General features: G+C 43.9%; 1 protein-coding gene across 1 annotated transcript; it reads right to left on the bottom strand.

Annotated features, from left to right (window-relative positions):
* Positions 1–10,423: 10,423 nt before the first annotated feature.
* On the bottom strand, positions 10,424–12,402 carry LOC134208296 (methionine--tRNA ligase, mitochondrial). Its single transcript, XM_062684314.1, has 4 exons — positions 12,232–12,402; positions 11,193–12,167; positions 10,931–11,125; positions 10,424–10,864 (listed from the first exon to the last, which is right to left on the bottom strand). The coding sequence occupies exons 1-4, from the start codon at positions 12,362–12,364 to the stop codon at positions 10,461–10,463; spliced, it is 1,707 nt and encodes a 568-aa protein (XP_062540298.1). The 5' UTR covers positions 12,365–12,402; the 3' UTR covers positions 10,424–10,460.
* Between the last annotated feature and the right edge of the window lie 460 nt (positions 12,403–12,862).

Genomic DNA, 12,862 nt, shown 5'->3' on the forward strand with positions numbered 1-12,862 from the left:
CGCATTCCATGATGAATCTCTAAAGTCTCGACAATCTATGAAACTCGTAGCAAATGTGAAAGGTTCTATAAAAATTCAATAGCTCCGAATAATCAGAATTTTTTTTTCTTTATTAAGGTGTTTTTTTTCAATCTACAGATTAAGTTCAACAGCGGGAATAATCAGAAGAAAAAAGGGGACTTGGGCAGTTTAGAGGGTCTACTGAACTATGGTAATGAAGTTGTTCGCGCCAATGCTTTCTTCTTTATTTTGATACCCTCCTTCCCAGTCCACTAACATCGAGCAATCGCGAGAATATCTACTTCTAAATTCAAACTTGCTAATCCTTTCCCAATACACCACATCGTCTGTTCTTGTTTGCATAACCGCGCTATTCCAAATAGATCTAAGGATACACGAAAGGGTTTGACAGCCCAGTCAAGAACGATGAAGTTACGTCCAGCTACAGTCAACTTTCGCTCGTTGGGCTAAACTCGTAGCCCATCTAGTGAAAGACTTTCGTTAGTTGGGCTGAGATTTCATCTGTCAAATCAGCGAATACAATAGAAATTCAGAGCTGCCAACTGCGAAAAAAAAATTGCCGTTGATGTCATAATTTGACGTCCACCTTCGTTTTAAGTGGGCTACAGCCCAACTAACGGGCGCCCAACTAAATCGTAGCCCATCTAAAGATAGCCCAACTGTATCTTGAATCGACGAAATCGCCAGTTTCATAAAAAGTGACTGTGATGATAGCGATTAGGTTAAAATAAAATAAATTAAAGTCGAACAAGTATTTAAGGTGAAGGTGGGTTGAGTATCAAAACAAAGCTTTGAAAGTATTGGTACAATACAAACTGTCATATACTGTAGTAGTATTGGTGTCGTATTTATGAAAAAACAAAGAATATTAGTAGGGTGGTTCAAAAAACGACCCAGCTCCACCACGCTCACTTGATTCTGTCCCATGCTCCGAGTGTCCTCCAAAAGCCGATTTGAACAAAAACTGATTGAGAACAAGTTTGAACGATTTAAGTTTGTATGAAAACTATTATGGGAAACTAAACCATTCATTACACTGGCTACAGCTTCTCCCCTCCAAACGCTGACGAAAAGAGAACCCACATAGCTGAAAGCAACATTCCAGAAACTTCACTGAACGCACCTTAGGAAAGATCCGTTGAAATAGCATTTTATACTCCGCTCACCCCCATGTCACACTTTTTGTATGAAGTATCTGCTCCTGGTGAGATAGATATGTATCACAGAAAAAATCTTGCTATTTTGTTGAATTACACAAACACAATGTCAGCGGAACGGAAACGGCAAATTAGACGGAAAATATATGGGCTAACTGTCAAATTTGCCGTTTCCGTTTCTGTTCCGCCGACATTGTATTTGGGGCTTTATTATCATGCTAAATATTTGCAACCTCGATTAAAATCGACTCCCAACTATTGGAACGTCCATTCAATATGCATTGTCTAAGGAGTTAAAGCTCTTGAATTTCATCCAGTCATATGGTCTTCCCCTCACCAGCGCCCAATCACGGAGTGCCACAATCAGAATAATGTAAAATTAAACCTCGCCATATCAACTGCCATATAAACCTAAAACGACTCGAGCACGCTAAGCCCCTATTCAAACCAACCGAAACCAGCGAACGACACCCAAAATATGAAACATAATCGACTGAGCGCGGCGGAGCTAAATCAGTTTTGAGCCACCCTGTTTATTAGTTTGCTGCTATCGGTACCGGTGTTTACATTCGCTCCGGGATCAGTTTTTAGTCGTTTTTTTCGAACAAAAATAGCAGTTTATATTAAGTTTTCGCGTCAAACAAGTGACTGATTTCATAAAGTGATGTTTCATTTCCATTCCATCAACATTTCGGGGTGCTCATGTGCGGGAAGTGTGTGAAAAAATGATTTTTTCAATGCCCTTTGAGAAGATGTGAAGTGCAGTGATAAACCAAAAAAATCGCGGACGGCAGTTAAATTGGCACGAAACTGCTGGTTTAGGCTATATTTCGAGCCGAAATGCATAGGACTTTTTGAAGAAACATGTTAATTATCAAGGGAAGTGCATACATATACTGTGAACAGGTTAGTAATCTGAATATTAAACTTTTGTTCGATGCTGTTCGATGCATTCGAATGTTGGTGGGAGAGGAGTGCGGGAGGTGTGGGGTTGACCCGTGGAAGGTCCGGTGCCATATTGACTGCCATCTTGGTACTCTTCCAACTATGTCCTTAAATGTACTGAAAAAGCTAAAAAAAAAGAAGTACAAGGCACTTATTATAAATATTCGCATACCACAAATTCTTTAACATGTGATGTAAGCAAGCTTTAAAAGCTCAGTGCATATTGCTGGCAATTCGCCAAAAAGTGAGCACCGAAGGATTTCCCGGAGGAATTCCCTAAAAAAATCACGAAGGAAGTCCCGATGGATTTCCCTGAGGAATTCCCGAAGAATGTCCTGGAGTAATTACCGAAGGATGTCCCGAAGGGATTCTCGGAGGAACTCCCGAAGGAATTCCCGAGGGAATGCTTGGAGAAATTTTCCGGAGGAATAGCTGGAGGAATTCCTGGAGAATTTCCGGAGCAATTCCTGGAAGTATTCCCTGTAGTCCCGGCGGAACTCCAGCGGATTTCTCGCAGGAATTCAGAGAATTCAAAAAATTCTCGGAGATATTTCTTGAATTCTGACATTTCTGTGTAGTCAATCCGCTACTACCAATTTTTATTACGGCTTATTTGTCGTAAAATTTGGCACGGCAAATGCTGGGTAAAGCGTACCATTGGTACTTCGCGTACCTGAAGGAATAAAATAGACCCCACCTCGCGGTCCTTAGCCTCTTACCCAGCAACTCCTATCCCTACATCCCCGCGGTGCTGGCCGGGATACGAGCAACCTTAGGGAAGATCGGGTAACCAACCCCGGTGGGAACTATGGTCGTATGCTGACAGGGAAGGGGGGTTTGCTCCTCTCCGGAGGTGCAAATCTTATTGAGCGTCTGTTCTCCATGTCAGGATCGGCTCACAACAGCGTCTGTTCTCCATGTTAGCCCGGCTGATCATCGTCCGAGTGCCAGCGAGGGACTCTAAGTGAAACTGTGCACCATGGTCCACCGGAAATAAGGAGGAATGGTCCTCCGGAAATATAGGGGGTTTGGTGTCAGGCCCTGCAAGCCAGCCTTTAAAAAATCTTAAGCAACGAACAATCAACAAGAGAATACGGACCGGAACCATCGGCGAAGACCACTGCGACGAAAAGGGACTAGCCATTGTAAACTCGGTTCGTGGAACTGCAAATCTCTCAACTTCATCGGGAGCACACGCATACTCGCCGATGTGCTCAAGGACCGTGGATTCGGCATCGTAGCGCTGCAAGAGGTTTGTTGGAAGGGATCAATGGTGCGAACGTTTAGAGGTAATCATACCATCTACCAGAGCTGCGGCAACACACACGAGCTGGGAACAGCTTTCATAGTGATGGGCGATATGCAAAGGCGCGTGATCGGGTGGTGGCCGATTAACGAGAGAATGTGCAGGTTGAGGATCAAAGGCCGGTTCTTCAAATTCAGCATAATCAACGTCCATAGCCCACACTCCGGAAGCACTGATGATGATAAGGACGCATTCTACGCGCAGCTGGAACGTGAGTACGACAGCTGCCCAAGCCACGACGTCAAAATCATCATAGGAGATTTGAACGCTCAGGTTGGCCAAGAGGAGGAGTTTAGACCGACTATTGGAAAGTTCAGCGCTCACCGGCTGACGAACGAAAACGGCCTACGACTAATTGATTTCGCCGCCTCCAAGAATATGGCCATTCGCAGCACCTACTTCCAACACAGCCTCCCGTATCGGAACACCTGGAGATCACCACTGCAGACAGAATCACAAATCGACCACGTTCTGATTGATGGACGGCACATCTCCGACATTATCGACGTCAGGACATATCGTGGCGCTAACATCGACTCTGACCACTATCTGGTGATGGTTAAACTGCGCCCAAAACTATCCGTCATCAACAATGTTCGGTACCGACGACCGCCGCGGTACGACCTAGAGTGACTGAAGCAACCTGATGTCGCCACTGCATACGCGCAGAATCTCGAGGCAGCGTTGCCGGAAGAGGGTGAGCTCGATGGGGCCCCTCTTGAGGACTGCTGGAATACAGTCAAAGCAGCCATTAACGACGCAGCGGAGAACAACGTCGGGTATATGGGTCGAAGTCGACGGAACGATTGGTTCGACGAAGAGTGCAGACAGATTCTGGAGGAGAAGGACGCAGCGCGGGCGGTCGCGCTGCAGCAAGGTACCCGGAAGAACGTGGAACGTTATAGACGGAAGCGGAGACAGCAGACCCGCCTTTTTCAGGAGAAGAAACGCCGCCTGGAAGAAGCGGAGTGCGAGGAGATGGAACAGCTGTGCCGTTCTCAAAATACACGCAAGTTCTATCAAAAGCGCAACGCATCCCGCAAAGGCTTCGTGCCGCGAGCCGAAATGTGCCGGGATAAGGATGGGAGCATCTTGACGGACGAACGTGTGGTGATCGAAAGGTGGAAGCAGCACTACGAGGAACATTTGAATGGCGCTGAGAGTACAGGCAGTGAAAGTCAAGGCAGCGGAGGAGATGACTTCGTCAGTTCAGCGGACGATGGAAGCCAACCATCCCCCAGCTTGAGGGAAGTTAAGGATGCCATTCAACAGCTAAAGACCAATAAAGCAGCTGGTAAGGATGGTATCGGAGCTGAGCTCATCAAGATGGGCCCGGAAAAGCTGGCCACGTGCCTGCACAAACTGATAGTCAGAATCTGGGAAACCGAACAGCTACCGGAGGAGTGGAAGGAAGGGGTTATATGCCCCATCTACAAGAAAGGCGACAAACTGGAGTGTGAGAACTTTCGAGCGATCACCATCCTTAATGCCGCCTACAAAGTGATATCCCAGATCATCTTCCGTCGTCTGTCACCATTAGTGAACGAGTTCGTGGGAAGTTATCAAGCCGGTTTCGTTGACGCCCGCTCGACAACGGACCAGATCTTTACTGTACGGCAAATCCTTCAAAAATGCCGTGAATACCAGGTCCCAACGCACCATCTGTTCGTTGATTTCAAGGCGGCATACGACAGTATAGACCGCGTAGAGCTATGGAAAATTATGGACGAGAACAGCTTCCCAGGGAAGCTTACCAGACTGATCAAAGCAACGGTGGATGGTGTGCAAAACTGTGTGAAGATTTCGGGCGAACACTCCAGTTCGTTCGAATCGCGCCGGGGACTAAGACAAGGTGATGGACTTTCGTGCCTGTTGTTCAACATTGCGCTAGAAGGTGTCATGCGGAGAGCCGGGTGTAACAGCCGGGGTACGATTTTCAACAGATCCAGTCCATTTATTTGCTTCGCGGATGACATGGACATTGTCGGCCGAACATTTGCAAAGGTGGCAGAACTGTACACCCGCCTGAAACGTGAAGCAACAAAAGTTGGACTGGTGGTGAATGCGTCAAAGACAAAGTACATGCTTGTGGGCGGAACCGAGCGCGACAGGGCCCGCCTGGGAAGCAGTGTTACGATAGACGGGGATACCACAGACAAACAGACGTAACAGCTAGAACAATTTGTTTCAAAATCCATCGCCCAGTTATTTTACCACCACCTAACGTGCATGTTGTATGAAACAAAGTTTAGTACGTCAATGTCAACAGAAGGCGCTAGTGTGAGATGTCAAATACAAAGGTATACGATGCGCGCGCCCCTGGATGTGAAACTCGCACACAGTTGAATTTAAAACGACCGTTGAGCTCATGGTCGATGGGAATTTTATCAGTGTTACGTCTGTTTGTCTGTGGGGATACCTTCGAGGTGGTCGAGGAATTCGTCTACCTCGGATCCTTGCTAACGGCTGACAACAACGTTAGTCGTGAAATACGAAGGCGCATTATCTGTGGAAGTCGGGCCTACTACGGGCTCCAGAAGAAACTGCGGTCGAAAAAGATTCGCCACCGCACCAAATGTGTCATGTACAAGACGCTTATAAGACCGGTTGTCCTCTACGGACATGAAACATGGACAATGCTCGAGGAGGACTTGCAAGCACTCGGAGTATTCGAGAGACGGGTGCTTAGGACCATCTTTGGCGGTGAGCAAGAAGACGGTGTGTGGCGGCGAAGAATGAACCATGAGCTCGCCCAACTCTACGGCGAACCCAGTATCCAGAAGGTAGCTAAAGCCGGAAAGGTACGATGGGCAGGACATGTTGCAAGAATGCCGGACAGCAACCCTGCAAAGATGGTGTTCGCTTCCGATCCGGCAGGTACGAGACGGCGTGGAGCGCAGCGAGCGAGATGGGCAGACCAGGTACAGAACGACTTGGCGAGCGTGGGGCGTATCCGAGGATGGAGAGATGCGGCCTCGAACCGTGTATTGTGGCGTCAAATTGTTGATTCAGTGTTATCTGTTTAGATGTTAACTAAATAAATGATGAATGAATTGTCGTAAAATTTGACGGGCACATCAGAAAATTTCGAAGAATGCATGAAAATCTAGATTTGATTGATTGCATAGATTTTGCAAATTAATGCGAACGCAATTTTGACCTTTTCTCATTACATTTTATGATGCGCGAGAAAGACACAATCATAGTTAGGTGCATTGATAAGTTTTTTTTGTTTTGTTTAATTGAATTTTTAATTTTAATTTGAATTTATCATTTTATTTTATTTAAATACTATTTTATTTATCAATGTAACCGGAAATGCTTTCTTCAGGCTCACTTTATTCCCCACAAAGGTATGAATGGCACGAATGGAGTGTAAACCCATCACTACCGGACCATGTCTCTTATGTCCATAGATATGAGTTAAATTGTAGAAACAATTTGAATTTTTGGCCGATGTGTATAAGCGCATCAACGGTAAGACCTGCACCTGGGCAGAGAGCAGAGACTACCATAGCGTAGTGCCCATTCCTGGACCAGGACCTACAGGAGTAGGTCTGAGCAGCGGTGGACCTATATATAGGAATAGGTTCGTATTCCCGGTGGCAGTAGTAGGCAGCGGGTAAGCGGGTGGAATCGCCCCCTGCTGGTCGAAATGCCGCCCGAGGAAGCAGTTCCCGATGACAATCAAGTCTGAGAGCGGGTAGAACTGCTCTCTACTTTGATTGTCGTTCGGAGGTAGCGGCAATCACTATACTATTAGGAGCGGTGGTTGGACCGGTCACGACAATGGCGCAAAAAAGGTAGGATTGGTAGGCTCTCCGGTGGAGGTAGACGGAGAGCCGAAAGAAAGAAAAGACTCCGGTTAAGGTAGACGGAGGTCTAAGACAAAAAGAAGATGACTCTCCGGTGGAGATAGACGGAGAGTCGAAAAATAGATAGAGGATGGAAGTCAAAAGTTTATCAATATCAAAAGCAAAAGTTTGATATTGAGTTATAGGGTTGAATTTCAAATCGAGTATTGTCTAGGATTTTTTTCGAATTAGAATTATACTACGATTTGAGTTGGAAAACACACATTTTATTTAGATGTGTCTTACAAAAAAAAATGAAATTATGACTTTGTTAGATATCGAATATATTTGGAATAAGCCTTGGAAATGGATTCAGATAAGATACCGATTGATAAGATAAGATTGGAATTGAATTTAAATGGGATTTGGATAAGATTTGAATTGAGTTCGAATTGAATTTGGATCGTATTTTGGATTGGATAGCATTTGAATTGGATTTAGATCGGATTTATTTTGGATTCGATTTGGATTGGTGTAGGATCGGATTTTAGTTGGATTTGGATTTGATTTGGGACACAGACAACAGTTGGTCCCTCATTGGGATTGGAATGGATTAGTTTTTGATTGGATTCGGATTGAGTAGATTTGGATTGCATATGGATTGGATTTGGATTATATGGAACAAATAAGGAATGGGTTTGCATTGGGTTTTAGCTCGGGTTTTAGTTGAATTGGGATTTGTGTTTTAATCAATTTTTAATTTGATTTTATTGGTTTTGAACTAGATTTCAATTAAATTCAAGTTTAGTTTTAATTTGTTTCGAATTTTATTTGGATTCGATTTGGATATTTGTTGGATTAGTGAGCGTTCACAAATTACGTAACGCTTATTGGGGTTTGCGAAGTGTGACTATCCATTCCAAATTTTTAGATGATTCATACAAAAAGTGTGACATATAGGGAGGAGGGGGGTTGGAAATCCACAATTTTTATGTTACGTAATTAATGGATCTTCCCTTAGATTTGAATTGGATTAGGAATGATTGATATGAATTGAATTTGAATTGAACTTAGATTAGATTTAAATTGGGTTACGTATGATTTGGACTGGATTTTATTAAATTATGATTGCTTAGAACTGCGTTTTAATTGGTTTTGGCTTGAGTTTGGATAAGATTCGTATTGAAATTAGATTGGATTGGATTGAATTTGGATTGTAGTTTAAATGGAATTGAATTAGATTTGATTTGATTTTGGCATGGAATCATGGGTTTAGATTGAATTCCGATAGGATTTATATTGGATTTGGTTTGAATTAGCATGGAATTTAATTTGGCTTGGATTTATTTTTTGTTGGTTTTGGAATCGATTTGGATAGGATTTGTATTGAAATTGAATTCGGTTTGGATATGATTTGGGTAATATTTGGATTGGATGGAGTTAGGATTGTATTTGGAAAGAAATTTTGATTGGATTTGGTTTCGGGTTGGATTAGGCTTTAATTTAGATTGGTTTGAATTGGGTTTGTATTTTATTTGGATTGGGTTCGGATTCAGATTGTCTTTTGATTCAATATGGATTGGATTTGCATTAAGTTTTGATTTGGTCTGGATTAACATTGAATTTGAATTGGATCTGGATTCGAAGCAGACTTGGATTGGGTTGAATTTTATTTGGAATTGATTTGGATTTGGATTAGTTTTGGATTGGATTTGGATGGAATTTAAGTTGATTCATTATAGAAAAGTGTTGAATATTTGTAGGATTTGAATTCAATTTGAATTGGATATGGATTGATTGTTGGTCCTTTCTTAGCCGTGCGTTGAGACGCGCGGCTACAAAGCAAGGGTGGTGCTGAGGGTGGCTGGGTTCGATTCCCGGTGCCGGTTTAGGCAATTTTCGGATTGGAAATTGCCTCGACTTCCCTGGGCATAAAAGTATCCTCATATTAGCCTTATGATATACGAATGCAAAATGGTAACCTGCCTTAGATACCTCAAAGTTAATAACTGTGAAAGTGCTTAATGAACACTAAGCTGCGACGCGTCTCTGTCCTAGTGTGGGGATATAATGCCAATAAGAAGATTTTTTTTTTATTATTTATTATTCATTATTTTTTTGTCTTATCCCCGGGCCCAGGTCAAGGCTGTGGCGAGCAGCCCCCGGATGGATATCTTTTACGTTGGCCCTAAGTACCATTAGCGATAATGATGTTACCCGCGAGGTGACAAGGCGTATTGCAGCTGCGAATAGGGCTTATTACGGACTTCGTAACCAGCTTAAGTGCCTTAGTTTGCAAACGAAGACAAAATTCGCGCTGTATACTATTCTGATTCTTCCGGTAGCTTTATACGGCCATGAAACATGGACGTTGAAGGAGGCTGATCGGAGAGCTTTCGGAGTGTTTGAGCGTAAGGTGCTGCGGACAATACTCGGCGGTAAACAGGAGAACGGTATCTGACGGCATCGCATGAATAACGAGTTGTACCAGGTGTATGAAGGGCTGGATATTATTAAGCTTATGCAGAACGGCAGACTACGGTGGGCTGGACTCGTTGTTCGTAAGCCGGAAGAACGTCAAGCAAAGATAATATTTATTAGAGAACCCGGAAGAGGCCGCAGGCTTCATGGAAGGCCGAGTGCACGATGGCTTTTTGCTGATGAAGAGGAGATGAGGGCACTTCTATTCGGCGTAGGTTCATCTAATGGAACGTACACACGGTCAAGCAGTTTGACCAACATTGACTCCACCTCTCGTTTATTCAAACATCCATCAAGTTTTATCGACAGCGACACGAACAATCAATTTATTCGACCAACAATATCACACACGAACGACCGAAGCGCCAACTTGAGCACCAACCATCAACAAATATATGGGGGTTTGTGCAACTTCACTACAAATGCTCAAACATGTTCGGCGAACCTTGACTCCACCCCCGACAACTCAAACCAAAATCAAATCGTTTTAATTTTTCCTAACCGAGCCGCCAACTGTCAAATTGTATTTCGAACAACTTCACACACGTTCAAACAAAGCAGCAACCGAAGCGTTTGCTTGGGGGTGGAGTCAATGTTCGTCGAACTGCTTGACTGGTGTGTACGTTGCATAAGAGCTGTAGCCCATCAAGTATCAAGTATCAAGTAAGTAAGTACCTGTAGAAGTTCCAAGAATACATGAGTGAATGAATGACAACCCGTTCAACAAACAATATTCAACTCTTTATTTCATAACCCTTAATTCTTCTTTTTCAACTTTTTCGCCTTTGGCTCCTTAACCGTTTCAACTTTCGGGGGAATAATTCTCCTAAACAAAACCGCTTCACTATCGGCCAGAGGGCGTTCCACTTCTTCTAATCGCAACTTTAGATCGCTCCATGATCGCCGATCTTGTTCAACGTTCAACTTGTTCAACAATTTTCCGCTCATGATTGGTACGATCGGTTGCAGAATGATTCCTGTCTGACGAAGAACCTCCATCGTTAAACCGAGAATGGCTTGCAGTTGTGGTTTATCATCGGGTCTTTTCAACTTCCATGGAGCAGTAATTTCGAAGAAGTTATTCGTGGCATGTAGAACTTGTATGACGCTGTCCACTACTAAATAGAAGTTGTATTGCTGATAGTGGGACAAGCATTTGTCTAAAATATAATAAGGAAATATCATGAATGAGACAGCTTTAGAAAGGTTTTTACATTTACACTAACCGGGCAAGCCATTCAGCAGTTCAAGCATCTTTTTCGTAACATCTAACGTGTTCAGAGCGTCGAACACGTCTTTTTGAATAACAGGAACAACAGCCTCTGGGTTGAGCACCTGGCCACAGCAACGCGATAGAAGATTTCCGAATGTATCCGCTAATTCTGCGTTAATAATCCGCAAAATCTTGGTATCGCTATAATCTTCCAAAGGTTGGTTATAAAACAGCTCTATAATAGCAAATATGTAGTTTTTGCAATATGTACTCACTTCCATCACTGTGGGCCACACCCTCTCTTAGCAAAAAATATCTGATTCCCTCATGCGAATACAGAGATGCCCGTTCATTGGGATCTACGACGTTTCCTTTGCTTTTGGACATTTTCTCGCCGTCCACAGTCCAGTGCGAATGCACCAGCAGCTGTCGGGGCGGTTCCAAACCAGCTGCAATCAAAAATGCTGGCCAGTAAATTCCGTGAAATTTGAGAATGTCCTTTCCAAGAATTTGCACCGTTGGGGGCCACCGTCGCGCAAAGTCAGTCTGTGGATAGCCACTCACCGTTAGATAGTTCACCAGGGCATCCAACCAAACGTACACGGTTTGCGTGGGATCCGACGGTACATCGATTCCCCACGAGACTCGTGTTTTGGGCCGAGAAATTGAGATGTCCGGAAGTCTATCCTGGAGAAAGTCGAGTAAGATTTTCCGGAATTTAACCGGCACTATTCGATCTTCACATCCTTTGATCCAGTAGAGAACGTCTTCCTGGTACTTATCCAGACGGAACATGAAGTTCTTCTCCTCCGTCCATTCGACCGGGTGGCCCGATTCGGCCGAAACCTTGATGCCTCGGTCGTTCTCTTTAAGCTGGCTATCCGTCAAGAACGTCTCGTCTGGGATGCAATACCATCCGGAGTACTGGGCCGAGTAGATGCTACCGGCGTTTTCCAGTGCTTGCCAGAATGCTTGGACGGCTTGGGCGTGCTGTTCTTCCGTTGTGCGAATGTACCGTGTGTGGGCAATGCCAAAATTATGAAACAGCGATCGATACTGATCGGAAATTTGCCCGCAATAGGTTCCAACGGGAACGGAATGACTAGCGGCAGCTTGCTGGATTTTGGTACCATGCTCGTCGGTTCCGGTGCTGAAAATGGCCGATGCTCGAGCGGTGGGGTTCACCAGGATGTTGAACCGGTGGATGGCATCGGCGATGACCGCGGAGTAGAGGTGGCCAATGTGGGGGGCTGTTTATGAATAGTTGTCGGTTTGATTGGGTAAACTATTTGGTTATTGTATACGGCAACTTACCTGCATTTACATAGAAAATGGGGGTTGTGACAAATGAGGAATTACTACTTTTGCTGCAAAACCACCGAATTTGTTGAATACTTTTCCACATTTTTATGTTTTTAATCCTTCGATAGTCACTGATTCGGAACATAACAAAATTGATTATTTACAGCGGCATTAATTGTATTTACTGTGGTGCAAACATGCCAAAAGGCTCACTATGGGGCGGAGTGATGAATCATATCAGCGAGTTTTTATCGGTGATGTTCGCCTAGCTGAATATTCTTGCCCAACCCCCAACCCCTAATATGTTTTGGATAAAAAATCATAAACGGTTAAACTCATCTACCCAAAATAAAGTTCAAACCACTAAAAAATAAGTTCAATTCACTTTAATAATAAGTTATAATTTTGACCTTTGGTGGGGGAAGCCAATTTTGATTTGGATGGGCCAAACAGTAAAAGCATAAATATAATAGAACCCTAGGAACGCTGTTTGAGTAGTTTCTCTTTAATTATGTGTTAGAAAGTGCCTGTAATGGCTTCTTCAAGAAAATTTGCACCGATTTCCATAGTACATATACCAATGTTGTTCCAAAACGAACGCAGATTTTTGACTGCCAGTGTGGAAATCCTGGTGGAATCCTGT

This window comes from Armigeres subalbatus, chromosome 1 (genome assembly GCF_024139115.2).
Source record: "Armigeres subalbatus isolate Guangzhou_Male chromosome 1, GZ_Asu_2, whole genome shotgun sequence".
Lineage (NCBI taxonomy): Eukaryota > Metazoa > Arthropoda > Insecta > Diptera > Culicidae > Armigeres > Armigeres subalbatus.

Coding starts and splice junctions, on each gene's coding strand:
- LOC134208296 (XM_062684314.1), bottom strand. CDS start 12,364: ATGTTCCGAATCAGTGACTATCGAAGGATTAAAAACATAAAAATGTGG. Junction 11,126..11,192: donor TGTGGCCCACAGTGATGGAA/GTGAGTACATAT, acceptor AACCTTTGGAAG/ATTATAGCGATACCAAGATT. Junction 10,865..10,930: donor ACTGCTGAATGGCTTGCCCG/GTTAGTGTAAAT, acceptor ATTATATTTTAG/ACAAATGCTTGTCCCACTAT.